Raw genomic sequence first — 18185 nt, 5'->3', positions numbered from 1 at the left:
ATTTTTACTTATTTTGGAATGTGTACGTGGTTTGCAAGAGATCCTAGTATTAGGATTACAGGCAGCTGCCATACACTGAGGACCCCCCCCACACACACCCATTTTGTTTTGTGTTTAGAAACAAGATTTCATATAGCACAGGTTGGCCTCAAACTTGGTACACACCAGAGGATGACCCATAACTCCCGATTTTCCTATAAGTACAGGGAACACAGGTGTGTACCAACATGCCTATTTATACAGCAAGTTATAGGTTAGCTTGGGCTACAAAATACATAATGCTGTTTCAAAACAACAACAACAACAACAACAACAACAAAACAAAAAAACTCCACAAAACCAGAACAAAGGACATTCCACGTGACCCTTTGACTTCTCTGGTGGCAAGTGAGGACCAACCAACCTCTTCTGTCCTCTCCTCGGAAATCCTCCAACTCTCCTATCTCCATGCTCTTACTATCTTATAGCTGCATGGCTAGTGGTCTTTACAGTGCCAAAGTCCTTCAAGTTACTACACTGCTCAGGGCTCTTCCTAGCTGCCTGTAAATATTTTAGCATCTGATTAACCTTACCTCAAACTCCATACCAAATAAACTTAGAAAAACCCTGTTGCAGCTATTCTTGTTCATTCAAATCTGTTGATGTGTCAGGTTTCTGTTTTCTTGTCTTTATGTGCCAAATCTTCCCAACATACTGATGTTAGCATAGTGCACAGGAGGCCAGGCAGTACCACTGGCCTCACTCCTCCTCATCACTGTATTTTCCACTGTTCATTCCCACTTGTGGTCTCTGAACTTTCTAAAATGAACTAGCAGTCAGCATCATCATCTTCTTTCCAGAGGCAAGTTCTTATTGTATGTAGCTCTAACTGACCTAGAACTCACCTTGTAAATCAGTGAGACTTGGAATTCAAGAGATCCACTCGTCTTTGTCTCTTAACTGGCAAGATTTAAAGTATGTACACACCTGGTAGCCATTCTCTCTTAAACTTGTAATTCATATATTATGGACATTTATCTCCATGGTTACCTCTGGAAGCCACTGGTTGATCTCATATCCTTTACTCAATCACTGCATTAAAAAAATATTTCACATGTGTGGGTGTTTTGCCTTTGAGTACACCTGTGCACCAATCGAGGCCAGAAGAGAGCTTCATTCAGATCTCCCTAGAAATGAACCTTGCTTTTCTGGAAAAAGAAATGTTATTTTTAACTGCTGTGTAAATTCTCCAGCTCCTCCACCTTTTTTCCTTCAGGCAGGGTCTCTCACTAAATGTGGCGCTCACAGATTTGGCTGGGCCTGCCAGAAGCCAATGAGATTACAGCTGTGTACTGCCAGACCTGGCTTCTAGGTGGGTTCTGTGGCTACAAACTCAGGTCCTCATGTTTGCATGGAAAGCACATTTTTTTTCCCCCCTTTTCTTTTCAGCGTCAGGGTTTCTCTATGTAGCCCTGGTTGTATTCTGGGTAACTTCTGATCTTCCTTGCAGCTCATTAATCTCTAGTTAGACTTGGATCTGCTGTATCTTTTATTTCTAAAAGTTGTTTGTGCTAGAACTTCTTAGGACATTTTATTAGTCTTATGGTTCTCTGATCAGCTCTTTGGTTCTGTCCTTTAATTTGTAACTATTCCAAGTATTCTTATTTTATAATCTGTTACTTACTACATTTGAACTCTTACGATGTTATGCCATTCGTGGTAGTGCACACCTCTAATTCCAGCACTCAGGAGGCTGAGGTAAAAGGATTTTGAGTTCAAGACTTTCCAAAGATACAAACCAAGAGTGTGCCAAAAATAAAAAGGACCGAGGATATACAGATATAACTTTGTTGGTAGAATGTTTGTCTAGAATGAATGCATGAAACCCTGGGCTGGATTCCCAGCACCACATAAACTGGGTGGGGTAACACATCTATAATCCTAGCACATGGGAAGTTTAGGCAGGGGTGTAGGTGTTCAAAGTTATCCTCAACTAAATCTTGAGTTTGAGGCTAGCGTGGGATACATCAGACTTTGGTAACCAAAGTAAAAATAAAAAGATTTTTAGAAATTTTATTGTTTCTGTTGCTTGTGACAGCATTTTCCTGAATATATGTGGTAAATTCCTCTTGTGAGTGTCTTAATTGATTTCACACTGGAAGAGACCTGAGAGCTGGGGAGGGGTAATGGTGATTGAGGCCATCTTGCATGTCTTTCATTGAGTTTTAAAAGATCCATGAATGCTTTCTACCTGGGAACCTTAAAAAGGTATAAAATATAGGCTGCTCACTGGAAAAGCAGAGGATCCTCCAGTCTCAGGATAAGTTGGGAGCAATGACAGGCTCAGCACCTCAAGGTTTATGGCAGATCCACAAGTCACTCTGGGAGCTGCTGCCAGCCTGAAGCTCATGCTGCTTGCTGCAGCCAAAGGATAGCAGTGTTTGTCCTCTGAAAGTCTAAACTGGCATGCTGGTTAATTTGTAAGCAGCCTAGGAAAGGTTTGTCCAAGGGTGCTCAGCCTTGTCTCTGAGGAAGCATTTAGCTCTTCACTGTGAGGTCTCTCACACCATGCAGCTAGGACGAACCTCAAAGTTCTGCAAGCTTCGAAATAGAGACACACTGTAGGAATGAACATTTGAGACTGAGGCAGCAATCTTAGTTTGTGAGCTCAACTATTACTTAAAGAAGCTAATGTAGGTATCTGGACAGTTCTGAGACTGGGTCATGCTACACAGCCCAAGCTAGTCCTCAACTGGCAGTTCTCCTGCCTTATCACCCAAATGCTATGGTTAAAACTGTGCTACCATATCCCTAGCTATTTATATTGAAGTGTTTGACAGTTGTCTAGTCACTTAAATTCTTAACAGAAATTCTACAAAAGATGATCTCTGAGAATCTGCTTATATCATCTGAAACATGTCTTCTTATGGGATGATTTCAAAGATTCTCAGCAACACTGAGAAAACAATGTGATCTGTACAGGAGACAAATGATGAAGCCTATGGGAAGGCTGTGTCCTGTGCCTTAAACTGTCTCAACACAGAGGCAAATTGAATGGTGGCCTTTTGGACTAGTGAATGACTTGCTGCTTCCTTTTTATCACTTATCCATGTAATCACTCACTGAGTCCTCTACATATATCATGAACCAAGGTGCTGTCATATATCATGAACCAAGGCGCACTGTCAGTGAGGAAAGAGATTCTCAAATACCTGGTTTTCTCTGGGATACCTCATAGGACAAATAAAAGGCCTAGAAAACAGAATCCTGTCAGCATCTTGCAACTGACTGAGATCCCTCCCAGTCTGAGGGGCTTGCTGGAGATCCCAAAGGAACCAGCACCTCTGGATGTCAGCGTGCTATGATGCTGGGAGCCTCACCTGTCTGAACCATTCCAGCAGCACTCGAACTTGTCAAAGATGCAGTCATTCTCATACAAGGAGCAGAGCTTGCTTCGCAGGTACTCATGGACCTGGTGGGTTTCGACAGGCCTGCCCTCCATGTTGAGGTCCCATACCTTCACCGACAGATAGTCTCTGGTCATCATGTATCGACCACTGTGGCTGAACTTGACATCAGATATAGATGAGATTATTTCTGAGAAAAAGGATCTACTGCTGGGATCTTCTGGCTCTTCAAAAACTGAAAAACAAAGTGAGCACTTTCAGCTACTATGCTAAATCAGAAGACTACCAACCTAAAATCAGCAGAGGTTTCTCAGAGACCCGGAAGGGCTCAGTGTCATCCTTACTTCCCTAGCTTTCTGCCTTCTTCTACCATCAGTGCCCATAAGGTGCAGGCCTTCAAATCCCATGCAGACCTTGAACCACATGGGGGCACATATGACTGCAGCTGCTTATACCCTCAAGACACTGGGCTGGGAACATGATACACCTATTTGTCCACATTGCAAGAGTATGTGTAGTACAGAAACACAGTGCTCTGGGTACCTTGGGAAGGGGCTACTCATTGGAAGGCACAGAGCCTGCAGGGCTACTAGACTGCCTTGCACCTTAGGCCAACAATACAGTGGCCAGCTATACAATAGGTCTACTGGACAAGACCAGACAGCACAGAAGTTTGCCTTCTGTGGTGAGTGATCATGTTCCATGGTGATTTGAGTGAAAGAGTGGTATTGCTTCCTCCACAGAACTAGCTTTGTGTGCAGCAGCTTAACAGCTCTTTCCCTTCACCTGGGACCCATGGCAGAGAGGTCTACCACCCAAGGTTCTGGATTCCCCAGCTCATAGCCATGCCCATGTCTTATCATACTTTAGGCTGGAAGATACATTTCCTTTTCTTGAAGCTTCTTTAGGGTTTCTAAGATTCTGTGTAGGAGCTTGTGATGGTTGCTGGCTCTGTATGGGACAGACAGGGAGCAAGCTAGTGCCAATATGAAACATTTACCCAATTAATCTAGTGCTGAGAAGGACAGTTCTTCTTGAAACCTAAAGTTGTTTACTAAGGAACAACACCTGGAAGGCACAGGCTACATATGACAGTACTTCATTGCAGCAACTATAACAGGAACAGAATTCCATTAACATGCTTTGGCCTTAGGAGGAGCATTTCCTGGTTGATACACATTTCACAATGCCACTCCAGAGTAGGTGAGCAAGAGTTGCTTCCCTATTTGCACAAGTATACCAGTATTGGAGTGGGAAGTTCTCCTAGACAGTTGTGCAGGGTAGCTTTCTAAGATGATGTACTAGGGCAACATAGATCATGGTATGCTTTAAAGTTGGGCCCTCATTTTTTTTTTTAAAAGATTTATTTTATGTATATGAGTACACTGTCTTTAGACACACCAGTAGAGGGAGTCAGATCCCATTAAAGATGGTTGTAAGACACCATGTGGTTGCTGGGAATTGAACCCAGGACCTCTGGAAGAGCAGTCAGTGCCATCTCTGCTGAGCTATCTCTCCAGTCCCCTCCCCACCCCCATCCCCCATTTAAAAAATACATTTGTTTATTTGGTTTAGGGATGGAGTTCGCATGTCAAAGTCAGAGGAAAAATTTCAGGAGTCAGTTTTCTTCCACCATGTAGGTCCTGGGGATCAAACGGACTCAGGTCACCAGTCTTGGCAGAGTACCTTTACTGGCTGGGCCATCTCATTGGCTCTCAAAGTTTATTTTTAAAGTTTTAGGTGTGGAAGGGGGAATCTCCTGGAACTGGAGAGTTTTTGTTGTCGAGGCAGTGTCTCACTCACTATGTAGCCTAGGCCAAATATCACTATATAGACAATTTGCCTGGAAATCTCCCTGCCTCTGCTTATAGAGGGCTAGGATTAAGGGCATGGTTTTGCTTGTTTTTTGCCATAAAGCTGGAATTATAGACAGTTGTAAGCCACTTGAAACGGGTAGTGGAAACCAAACTCAGGTCCTTTGCAAGAACAGTTCACACTTAGCAGGTGAGCTGTCTCTCCAACCCTTTATCCCCACCCTCTTTTAAAGAGGAAGTCTTTTCCTGGCCCTCATACAATCAGTTCTGCCTCAGTTTCCTGAGTAGCGTGGACTCCAGGCACACAGCACTGTATCTGTTTGATACAGACAACACAAGTGGAATGCACTCTGATAGCTATGGCCCAGATCCTACCACACAAAAGAGGCTATGTTGACGGTGTTCCACAGGATGGACCCAGGTCACAGAGAGCTCAGGGTACAGGAAGCTGCTGGAGTACTTCTTTATTAACATAGCCCATGGGGAGCCTGCCCATGCTCCAAGGCTGCAGAAGACATTAAGGGCTTCTGCCAGCATGAATAGGAAATCAAGGGTATTCTCAGAGACTTACATTTGGCATGCCTGTCACATAGGGCAGAGGAACGCATGTCACACAGCCTGATGGTTCCCTTGCTGCTGCTGTAGACGAATACATTGCACTGGTGTGGGTGGAACTCTGCGGCAGTGATGACTTCTGTCAGCTCCTCCATGTTAGCTGGCTTTATGTCCACAATGTCTGGAGCACGATGTTAAGGCATAGTGCTTAGCTGTCCAAGGGAAAGTTGATAGAAAACTGTGCAGTGAGACATAAGGGAGGAGCTGCAGGAGACTGACCATATACACTGCCACAGAGGAGCCCACAGCAAGGGACTTCAGGTGGATGCGTAAGACAGAGCACACAGAATGACATCTACAATGAAGCCCATCAGTGCCACCTACACACATACTTCTATCTATAACTAATTAAAAAAACACAGACAGTATCAAATTATAAATTCTGCATTTCTAATTATTTCACTTTCAGAGCTTGGGTTGCTAGAGCAATACAAACACATCAGGAAGTCAACCATGAATCAGCCAATGGAAATAAAAGGGTCAAATTCTTCTCTGGGTCATTGTGGGAAGTCAATGGACAGATTTATCTACCAAGAGAAACTAAGAAAAAAGAATATACAATGTATGAGCTGTATATCATCAATGAATGCCACAACAGAGAGACAGGAACCCATAGGAGAAAAAGACAGCATGGGTCTCAAGCTGCCCAGTCAGTGGCAGGTTGCAATAGAGAGGGAGCCCAGGCCAACTCTGATACCCTCAAGTTAAGTAGATGAAAGTTGCTGGGGTTACAGGGAAAACATCACAGAAATAGCAGGGAGCCAAGGCTGAGACCTCACAGAAGGTAGGTGATGACCGAACACAAGGACAGCAAAGCAGCCTGGGGGCAAGAACAAGTACTGTGACGTCTACGGTGACAAGAACTAAAATGCTTAAGAGTTCCAGTCAGGTAGGACATGAATAGTTCACTGGAGGGCAAGAGGTGGGAGGCATATGGCAGTATTCAAGGTTTCTCACATGAACTTTCAGGCAAAGGTTAGTACCTTTAGGGACACTCAATCGCAAAGACCTTCTGTTGCCACTACTCTAGAAAATACTGCATTCAAAAGGTCAGTGTTTGAGAGACTAGGGTAGAGCTGTTCATGAGAAGTAATTACACAGTAACCAGAGAAACAAACAGAGGCAGCATTTGGTAAAGGATACTGAAGCTTCTATCTGTGATTTCTAAATGCCATAGGTTAATTCTCAGATCATCTGCAGAGAGATATGTTTCATGATCACTATTTACTGAAATGGAATTTATGTGATATGTATGAGCATTTGCAAAAATTCGTCGTGGACTTGCTTCTACCATAAGGTCCATGGGCTTCAATATTGGAACCTAAAAATGGAACGGAGAAAGGAATTTAAAACAAAGGTCACAATAGTATAAGCATCTGGTATTTAGACAAGAAAAGGGACAGGTTTTCTATAGCTGTGCAACACCTCAAACCAGAGGAGAGCTACTACAGAGTACAGGGTGGAAAGCTGTCTGTTCCTAGCCATTCTTCCTTGTTCCTGTTACAGAAGTACTATGGTCTTGTTCTTGTTGGAAAAAAGAAGGTAAACTGACCTAACCAATGTTCTCTAGGTCACCAAAGCATCACTCTCTTGGGTGTTCTCTGGTGGCCATAGCTGAGATTAGACAGTAACTCCTTGTCTTTGTAGCTGAGGGCACAAATCTCTGCTCTCATAGTACTGGTGCTTTTGATTCACAGTGTCAACTCATGGTCCACAGTGGTGGGGTATATGCATAATATGTAGGGATCAACAGACATATGCAGGGAGTCCTTTGGGCTGAGAAGCATCTAATGAAGCATTTATCTGTGATTTTTAAATGCTGTAGGTTAATTCTTAGAACATCTGCTGAGATCTGAGATGGAGAGCTGGCTAGTCTGATCTGAAGTGCAGCTAGTAACCTGGATGGTGTATGGGCCTTGGTGCCACAGCCCCACAGGCTTCTGGGGTATCAGTTGCTAGGTGCGGAGAGTTAATAGGTACAGAGAGATAAGGAGGGGGTCAAGGGAAGGGCTGGGGAAGGGGAGACCTGGACAGAACACTTGTGCCTGACACAGGCATAAGACTCAGTCTAGAGGAGCAACAAGAGACAGAAGAGGAGAAGGCTCCCCATCTCTCTATTATTCAGGGAAGGAAAGCCTAAGATTCTAGAGAAAGCTAAACACTAGAGTAATTTTTATTGCTGTAATCAGACACTAAGGAACTGAAGGCTTAGAACAGTGTTTCAGCTGAGTCTTCTCTAGCCAAATTCTGTAAAAGCGTGCCTGGATAAATGTGTATGCAGAGATGCTGTTCGCATTTTCGCCTAGGTAGGTGCTGACTATACCCTGGGGTTTCATAGAACAGAAATGCCAGTTCCATAATATGCAAGTCTAAGACACACACCTGCCATGACCCTCTACTGTTTCCAGCTAACCAAGGCAGCAGCAACTGCAATCCTAACTGAAAGAGTCCTTTTAATTAAATCCCTTCTCATAGAATTAAAATAACAGGAAAAAAAAATCCTTAAAAGCAGCAGAAACTCCAGTCTGGACCTAGAATATCAGAGTTGGTGGCCAATGATTCTGTCCTCACTCTGTGCCAACACACTAACCACCTCTCTTATATCCTTCACTTTGGCCACCAGACAGGTTTTATTCCAGTTAATTCTGCCAAAGAGGCCTGGTAAGACCTGAGTTTACCCAAATAAGCACATGAGCTTATAGAATACGCAGGGGACTGAATGAGAGAATCTCGATGTCTGGAAAGGCTGTGTGTGCAAGTGGGATGAAGTTGGTGGCAGGAGGGGTAAGCAGGAGGTTCCAGAGAACCTGGCAACAGCACCTTACAACATGGGAGATTTAAAAATGTGTTCACGCTAAGTCACAGATGCAAACACAGCCACTATGCTAGAACTGAGTTATGGTACGGAAGAGAACATCTGAGTTCTATGACTTAGACCTCAACGAACAGCATCTCTTCTCTTGGCCCAGTAACAGGTTACCTGGTAGAGGAGGAAGACGACCTTTGGATAGTCAGCCTGACTCTGTCCACTGTCTTCGTACAGGGACAACCCTTACTTGGCTGTCACCATTTTCTAGCTTTTTCAAGAGAATGGGTCAGAGACTATACACATTCCAACTGCTGGGCCTGAGACATCCTAGAGAAGGCATGTCAAAAAAGGCTGCCACATAACAGCAGCAAAGAGGTGGCTATTTTCAAATAACAATACCACACCTTCACTTGGTTAACAGTGTAACAAAGACTATACTTCACTGAAAAATCTGTTAGCCACTTATCTCAAAAGCTGTGCTCCATTCCCACCCAGGTGCCTCTGTTTGCACTGAGCCCATCACTGAAGGTATCAATGATCAACCCAACAGGTGAAGAATTAAAAAAAAAAATCAGTGTCCTCAAGAAGAAATTAACTCAAGAGGAAGTTTCACCAGCTCCACTGCTAGTGTCTCACTGGTTGACCAGCCATTGGACCTACAGTGTTACTACACTAGCAAATACTCTGGATTCTACCACAAAAGCTCAACCACCTGGGTACTTCTCAACAGAAGCTCTACCAGAAAACCAAACATGAGCTTTTCCCTCAGCACCATCTTATTATCTTGGTGACACTGAAGAATCACATTTTCAACAAGTTCACAGCAACTAGGGCCATAACCATCATTACAGATGAGTCAGGAAGGTAAACTCTGTTATACCCAAAACAGTATTCTCAACAGCTGGCATAACTGTTTTGGATTATTTTTGAAAAGTGCTGAAAGGGTTAAAGAAAATGCAGCATATACCCGTAGTGCCGTAATTCTAAATGGGTCTCGAAGTCGTCCATCTTCATCTTTCAAGTTATAACCTTCTGCTCTTTTATCCCGTTCACTTATTTTCCATAATTTAATAGTTTTATCTGAAAATAAAAATCTTATTCTTTATATTAAAAGAAAAATCATAAATAACATGTATCACTGTTATTTAACCACTCTAGGAAACCACTGCCTGCCTAAGTTGGTGTCTTAAGCTTAGGAGGCTGGGGAGGTGGCTCACTGGGTAAGAGCAGTTGCTTAACAAGCACATCCCTAGCCATGTCCCTAAAACCTCAGTGCTGTCTGGGTTATTCAAACAAATAAGAGAGTGACAGTGGATGATATCCAATGGCTTCCTCTGGCCTCCAGAAGCATGCGTACTTAAGTATTTACTACATATATGCATATGCACCATACACACACATACAAAAGCTAAAGATGTAAACAAATATATGAAGTAATACTGGTTTTCTATGCAGAATTTGAATTTTCTAGTTATTGTTTTCACCCTAGCTGACAATTCACCTTCTCCAAAGTTTAAAGCAGAAACAACCTCTAGAGTTATTTAAAATAAGAATCCATCCACACTAAAATTAAAAATAAATCAAATAGTCATTTACAATTCTCACCATTTGTAGAGAGTAGAAAATGAGCAGCATTCTGTTGCGGTAACCACCTGATTTTATTAATTTTTTCTTCAATTTCTAGACTTTTCAAATAGTCAAACTCTGGCTCATGACTCTGAAAGGTACTGTAAACATTGTACTCTCCCCTAGAGTGAGCGCGGCCTTTATTCTGCAAGGAAACATGATAGCTTCTTTAATGAACTTAAAGCACAAGGCAGATAGATTTTTGATTACTATCAACATGAGCATTAAATGATCACACATTTTTAAGTTAAAAAGGTCTTGACTCAAAAACTCTTGACGAAGCTGGCATTAATGCACTTGGAAGAATAAAGAACGCGCAGGCCTTTTCTGCACACTTAAGTCTTCTCTGCAGTGGGCAAGCAGTTTTGTGGGACATGACTAAGCCTGTCTGTGGATGTGCCCCCTCTTCCACCTTTTTGTTTTTAATTGTCAAACAGGCCCCAAGTCCTCTATGTTTATAATGTAACCAAAGTTTGAAGGCCCAAGTCTTACCTCTGGCAGCCCCTGCCAGTTAAACTTGGCAGTTCCAATATGCCAGTAGAAAAAAAACCTGAGGTAAGACACAAAGAGATTGAATGTGGCCATATCAGGGGAAGCAGAGAAGTCTAATGGCTACTACAGTGATTCACCTCTCCAGCTTATTTTTGGTACTGATGTGAGTTTAAAATTTTAACAGGGGGAAAATCAAAGAGATATGTGTAGTCTGGCAGTCTTAGTCAGGGTGTTTTTATCTAGTAATTTCCATTCTGGTTCTTATTGCTTGAAGAGATGCTGGATCTGCTCCATGGTGCAGCCTTGCCCTGTGGATGACTGCACATGTCTGTGGTGTAGGACTGTTAGATCTGCTGTTCCCGGAATCCAAGGATAAAGACAATGACTCAGCACTGTGATTTAATCTCTAATGTGGATATGCACACATGGAAGCAGGTAATCCAAAGGAAAGTAGTCAATACAAAATAATTTTTAAAGGAAAACAACACAAAACACCCCAGTTGGCTTTAGAAGAATGGTACCTAACTTTAAAATGCACTCATACTCTTTCCACTGCCTTATGGACCCACATAAGATAGGAATGCTTTTGAACAAAAATATTTTCTACGTGTCTATTGCAATAGGATGAAGGCATCGTCAGCTTAGGAGTACTCACACAGAGAAGAAGATTTCTTCTCATCTACCAAGGTAGTGCTTGAAAAAATATTCTACATAATTACTGCAACAGGACTGAGTGTTAAAAAAAAAAAATGGATACTGAAAACTATGCTTTCTTTCTGGTAAGCAGTATGTACAGCATGTAGTGATGACAGTTGACTGTGGACTGTAAAACACTGACCTCTTGTTCCCGTTGGAAAATAACAACTCTGCCACCTTTGTCTCCTGTTGCAAGAAGGTCTCCAGAGTAGTTAAACTCAACGGTGGAGATGATGTCAGCTGTCAATAGAAGACAGAGTCAATCACAACTGATGTTTTTGTGAGGATCAAAAGATGAACACACACAAATTTTCCCTCCAGATAAAACAAACATTGCATGAAAATGCATATACTTCTTGTCTGCTTTATGGATCTAAGGTAGAACCCACCAAATACATGGGAATTCTGAGAGTCTGATTTCACTGATCCAATTTAACCTCATGTTCCTGTCACCAGTAACTTATATAGACTTGGATGCTTTTATTTGCAAAGTAGGATAAGAATTTAGAAAAATAATTTTTAAAGGAAAACAACACAAAACACCCCAGTTGGCTTTAGAAGAATGGCACCTAACTTTAAAATGCACACTTAATGTCAACTTTTAAAATAAATGATATATTTTTTAATGTGTATGAATATTTGCCTGTAGGCATGTATATATGCCACTTGAACACAGTACCCGAAGACAGCAAAAAGGGTATCATATCTCCTGGGACTGGAGTTATAGTGGTTATGAACCTCCACATAGGCACTGGAAATAGCCTAGGTTTTCTGCAAGAGAAGTCTCCTTCTCCAGCTCCCTAAATTTGATTCTTACACAGTAATAACAGGAATGTTTTAATATTCATATAGAAACTTTTGCTAGCTTCTGTACAACACTATAGATCATGACCAACCTGTTCAAGATTGACAAACTGCAAGGCTTGGAGCTGTTTCCCAATCCCGAGGTGTCGGAAGAGGCTCTGGAGTACATAAATGGTGTGTAAGCCACCTCAGGGGAAAACAACAGGGGTGGGGAACAGGGTGGTATGCTCTATGCCTGTGAGTGGGAAAAGCTGTCATATTTCTAGACAAAAATCTAGGACTCTGGAGGACAGTCTTACGCATTTCAACTGTACCACCTGCTGCCTAACTAAGAATAAGGTTCAGACACACTCTGAGGCAGTATGGCATATCCTGTGGACTAAATCTGCAGCTGATTTGGCAATAAGGTCAGGTGACTTGACCATGAGGCCAGTGATGTTGCAGACTAGTTTCTGTGCTATACAGCTTCTCAAGTCAGCATCAGCTGTCAACTTGACAAAAAACTAGAATTACCTGAGAAAAGAGAACCTCAACCAAAATCACCTCAACCAGACTGACCTGTGAACATTCTTTGCAACATTTTCTATCTTTTTATTGGGGGGGGGGTAGTGAAGGAGGGGGAGGCAAGACTGAAGGGGTTGAGTAGAGAGGTGGGTGTTTGATAGGGTCTCTTTATGTAGGCCAGGCTGACCTTGAATTTATAGAGATCCCCCTGCCTCAGGCTCCCAAGTGCTAGATAAAGGTGTGTGCCACTGCCTGGTGAAGCATTTCCTTCATTGCTGACTGATATCTGAGGACACAGCTCACTGTGGGCCTTGGCTGTATAAGAAAGCTAGCTTGGCAAACCAGAGGGAGTCAACAAGTAAGCAGCTTTCTCCAAGATCTCTGAGTCATTTCCAGCTCTCCATGTTCCTGCCCTGGTTTCTCTCAATGATCGACTAAAACCTCTAAGCTGAAATAAGCCCTTTCTTCTTCAAGTTTCATTTGGTCATGGTGTTTATCACAACATCTGAAAGGCAGACAAGAACACAGCTATAAGCACATTCTCTACCAGTTAAGTTTCTCTATGTAGCCCTGGCTGTCCTAGAGCTCACTCTGTAGACCAGACAGGTTTCTAACTCAGAGATCCTCTGCCTCTGCCTCCCTAGTGCTGGGACTAAAGGCGTGTACCACCATCACCTAGCAACTACATGCAATTCTTAAGGGTCATATGATGAGATCAAACTGTGGTCTATCGCAACAAACTCCATTTTATGAGCAGCGTTTGATTCTACTGTGAGAGTGGATGATGACTCTGCACTTAGCTGGACACTGTAAACAAACACCATCTGTCTAGCACCATACTTCCCCACCCCCCACACAGGTGATCAGCAATTATTCTTCAAAGTAAAAAGGGTGCCATCCTGTAAATTTATTAAAGTAAATGAGCACAAGCATTAAAGTCATTGCCAGGAAAGCCAAGTCTGGTATGTCTGTAGCTCCCTCAAATGGAACCTATACAGAGGCAGGCACCCTAACACTGGGATGTGATGGCCCTACCAACCTGCCATCTGACCACCTGGGGTATGATTCAAGGCACCAAAAGCAGAACACTGACTGTTTTCAGGGATTTCAGCTTGGCCTAGTCCATGGTGTGACCTGCTCTAACTGCTGCCTGTCCACTCAACCTAGTACTCTTGTCTGGACCTGATGCTCTTCCCATACATTTACCTGGATCTGGTCTTGCCCTTTGCTCTTCCAGCTCCTCACACCTCACTTCTGCAGCTTAAATCTGGCAGCATCTCCAGGAGGCTCCCCTTCCGCTTTGCCCTCTTACTCCTTTGCCTCTCTACCTGCTTTTGTTTCTCAGGCTTCTTTGCAATTCCTTGAATTCCACTTGGGCCTCTTTAACCTCTGTAGCCATTCTGTAACCTACATATACGTACAGAGGTATTACTAGATGACCTTTAATGCACGATTTGAGCATTACTATTAGTAACTAATGATGCAAACAAAAGAACCAGTGTCTGCCTTGACTGACTGTCAAGGAAAGGACTACCTGGCAAATTGCAACCAATGAAACTACCACATCTTGTGAATTTATTGTTATTCAATCAACTCTGACACAGTGGAAAGGCAGAAATGCATCTGCCTGTGTTTCTGACAGAGCCCCTCTTTAACACTGCACAAGAGCACCAGTCAAATAGTTGCTAAAAGTTTCCTGAAGACACCTCACAGTTGGCACGACTATGTTGGTATTGCTTGCTGACCCCACTAAGGCTTCAGCTGGACGTGGCATAAGGACTAGACTATGTCCCCGACCCTTTTTTGAGAGAGGGTCTCAAAAATGTAGTTCAGGCTCACTGTGAACTCCTGATTCCCTTGCCTCCACTTCCCAAGAGCTGGGATTAAAGGCATGAGACTCCATGCCCAGCTGAACTACTTTTACTAGCAACACCTACCCACTCCCCACACTGAAACCAGGGCCTCATGTATACTAGGCAAATGCCATTTAGCCACACCTCCAATCTATTACCCTAAAATTACCCAAGACAACTTAAAATGCTTGAATGAAACTAAAACTTTCTTTACTTGCCCCAAAGAAACTAAATCTATGTTATTCATACTCAGAGAATATACAATATTATGTAATTAATAGTGTTTTAGCTGTCAGTGATTTTCAGATTAATTAAAACAAATGGAGTCTTTTGAAAGAGGAACTCCTAAGCCTATCAGTGCTGAGAAATAATTTTCATTAAGTCACAAATTATGTCTGAGTCTAAAGTTGGAAATGTTCTTTGTAAAGGCCAGATAAGCATTAAAGCTAAAATATACACACGGACTAAATGTGAACAAACTATAAAACCAGAAAAATTTAAATGATCGACATCAATTCATTGTGATACCTTTTTACAATAGCAGACTGAAACTAAAAGCATAAAAAGGTGTTAACAGATGGCAATCAACGATTTCTCAATTACCATGTTCACTTTCATTATTTCATTATTCATTTTGCCTACTAGAGTGCCCCCACACACGACTCCTGGTTGCAACTTCACTGCGTTGGCACAAAGGGGCCACTGAGGCTCTTTGTTGTGAGGTGGCGGTTTGACTGATACAAAAAGTCTTGCTGGATATTTAGATTACTTTATTGCAGACAATTCCAGATATTTTGAACAATGTCAGACTTGAAGCCACTCCTCTGCCCTAAGGCCAAACAGCTCCAGTTAGGGGAACATTTCCTGGGTCCATCCCATTTCATGTTCCTGCGATGCTGGGTGATGGGCTAGCACCCCCACCCTGACTCCAGATACTGCTCAGAAATGCAAAAGCAAGAATGCAGAAGACAGACAGTTCTCCAAGACCATTTGTTCACAGAGCTATCTTCACAATGGCCCTACTTTTAAAACAAAATCCACAACTCAGGATCTGCAGATGTGAAAAAAGTCAACCAAACAAAGCAGACACTTGGAAGAAAACAAAAATCCACTAATAAAGGATCAACAGTGAGCGACCACTAACATCTTTAGCCCCACTGTCTACTAACAGCACTTACTGTGCTAGAGTCATGGTAAGCTCTGCCTGGGAGGCAGCTATTGTCATCCTTGCCTGACTGAGAAGGCCCTTTTACCTAAAATGTAAGCAGCCTAAAAACTGCAAGGTGCACGGGCAGAGAACAAACACAGCCGGATGATGGGTTTCAGTGGCCCATGGCCCAGCTGACAGTTCTAAAATGAGGGAGAAAAGAAGAGTATCAGAGGGTTAGGACCAGAGTCTCTTAGGTGCAAAGGTATGCAGGCCAAAAGGCTGATGAACCTGCTACAACCCAGGCATAGGGGCAGGATGTGTACACAGAGCAGGAAAGACTCCAACCACACAAAAGAAAGCAGAGCTAATAGCCACACATAGGTTTCAGGGAGATAGATGAATACTAACCATCCTTAAAACTCTTAAGGAAAAAAAAAACAATTTCAACTTAAGATTCTATACCAGGTCAAGTTTTAATTAAGGTTGAAGAAGGTATATACAAGTGCCAATCAAGTGTCCTGAGGGCAACTCAAAAGTCCACTCAGAAGAACAGATATACAAGTTATGTAATCATTACAAAAGAACATCATAGAACAATGAAAATGACCAAATAACTAGTATCCATAGTCAGGATGAAAAGCAGATGCACATACTAATAGTGTTAATGTCACTTATATCGAATTCAAAACCAAGATGATTGATTATGTAGAGGGTGGGGTTAGGCAGTAAGTATAGTGGTGCTACACCCAAAACCAAAAAAAATCCTATTAGCTAGGTCAGAGCTGGGGCGCAGCCAAGTTGGAGAGAGAAAAGTCTTGGTTATGTTCACTCTCATAGCTCGGCTAGACTGCAGATGCTCCTGCTGTGTGGTCACTGCTGCATGCCTGGGCCTAAGTCACTGTGCACATCTATCATGCTACTGTAGGACTTCCTGAGTCCTGTTTATCCCAGCTGACCATCTTTGTACTCATCCAATCAGACTCCACTCCCCACACTGCAACCTCCACCTCCTCCAAGGATCTTTGTTATCTCTTTACTCTGAAAACCAGTGACACGCGGAAGCCATTAACCTAGCCTTCTCCAGCCCTGAAAACCTACACTCAGATTTTCTTCAACCCTTGGATGTTCTTCTATAACTGCTCCTACCTTCATCTGTCACTGACTGCATTATACCTTTGCTGACTTCAAACTATTACTGGTACACTGGCCACCCAGTGTGTTACAGATTCACTTAAAAATACACTAGAAGGAAACAGCCATGCCTTCACTCCTGCAACTGTCCCCTAATCTTCTGCAGCAATATTCTTATCTTGCTCCTCAAGAACTTGGTCCTATGATGATGACCCCATGAGGGATCAAACATACCTTTTCTTGTTTCTCATTGATCTTCGCAACTCCAGAGGAGAATGCTTATTTAAGCACGTGCCTGATCTCTACTGGCTTTGCCAGGTATCTTGGCCATGCACTTCTTAATTCCCTCTCTTCTGAGGGCCCTTTACTCTCAGTCTTTCCTGAACAGCTCTTGACTATACTGCTCAGAGCTTGCTCACTGAAGTTCACTCAAGCCTTGGCAACCATTAGCAGATCAACTGTCTCTGGCTTGTGAACATGCAAGCAGCAGGCCGAAAGAAGGACACTCTATATTTTGCAGTATGTACTGAGGCAAACACATGACACAGACTTATAGGACAGATGATTCTAATAAAGAATCTCAGGAAAAAAGTCATCTAACATAGGCATTCCCTCACACACAAACTTTTGTAAGAGGAAATCACTACATATCCACAATGCAGAATATTAGCTGCTTTTCAGTGATGGAGAGTTTATTGAGCTTGTCAGGTAAGCCAGGCAATGCCTGCATATTCTGGTATAGTTGTAGAGAACTGGGAAAAAACATTGCACAAAAAATAAAAATTGTTTTACCAACAGATGTGTGTACACAGAGTTTCTATGTGTTATTTATTTGGGGTAGGGGGCAGGAAATCTCATATCATCTTGCCTCAGCCTCCCAAATGCTGGGATTACAAAAGTGTATCATCAGCCAGGCTAATTTTGTCTTTTTAAAATAAAAAGTTATTTAATCATATGTATAGGTGTTCTGCTTGCATGTATGTCTATGCACTATGTACATGCCTGGGGCCTGAGGAGTCCAGAAGAGGGTGTTGAAAACCTCAGTCCTGGGCTGGTGAGATGGCTCAGTGGTTAAGAGCACTGACTGCTCTTCCAGAGGTCATGAGTTCAAATCCCAACAACCACATGGTGGCTCACAACCATCCATAATGAGATCTGATGCCCTCATATGGGTATCTGAAGACAGCTACAGTGTACTTACACAAAATAAATAAATTCTTTAAAAAAAAAAAATAAAAAGAAAACCTCAGTCCCCCAGTTGTGAGCTGCCATGTGGATGCTGAAAATTGAAACCAGGTCCTTTGG

At 42.6% G+C, this 18185-nt stretch overlaps 1 protein-coding gene across 2 annotated transcripts in view; it reads right to left on the bottom strand.

The window, feature by feature from the left end:
- Ppp2r2d (protein phosphatase 2 regulatory subunit Bdelta) overlaps positions 1-18185 on the bottom strand; it is a 37051-nt gene that overhangs the window by 1639 nt on the left and 17227 nt on the right. Inside the window, exons 3-8 of one of the 2 annotated variants that reach the window (XM_034504827.2) lie at positions 11581-11678; positions 10230-10395; positions 9592-9704; positions 6959-7136; positions 5772-5936; positions 3360-3621 (exon numbers count right to left, since the gene is read on the bottom strand). In XM_034504827.2, the coding sequence (XP_034360718.1) occupies positions 3360-3621; positions 5772-5936; positions 6959-7136; positions 9592-9704; positions 10230-10395; positions 11581-11678 (982 nt within the window). The remainder of the gene's footprint in view (positions 1-3359; positions 3622-5771; positions 5937-6958; positions 7137-9591; positions 9705-10229; positions 10396-11580; positions 11679-18185) is intronic. The other variant, XM_034504836.2, reaches the window with a different exon arrangement.

This window comes from Arvicanthis niloticus, chromosome 1, assembly GCF_011762505.2.
Source record: "Arvicanthis niloticus isolate mArvNil1 chromosome 1, mArvNil1.pat.X, whole genome shotgun sequence".
NCBI classification, from domain to species: domain Eukaryota; kingdom Metazoa; phylum Chordata; class Mammalia; order Rodentia; family Muridae; genus Arvicanthis; species Arvicanthis niloticus.
The sequence above is the reverse complement of the archived record's forward strand: the minus strand, read 5'-3'. Positions and strand labels throughout refer to the sequence as shown.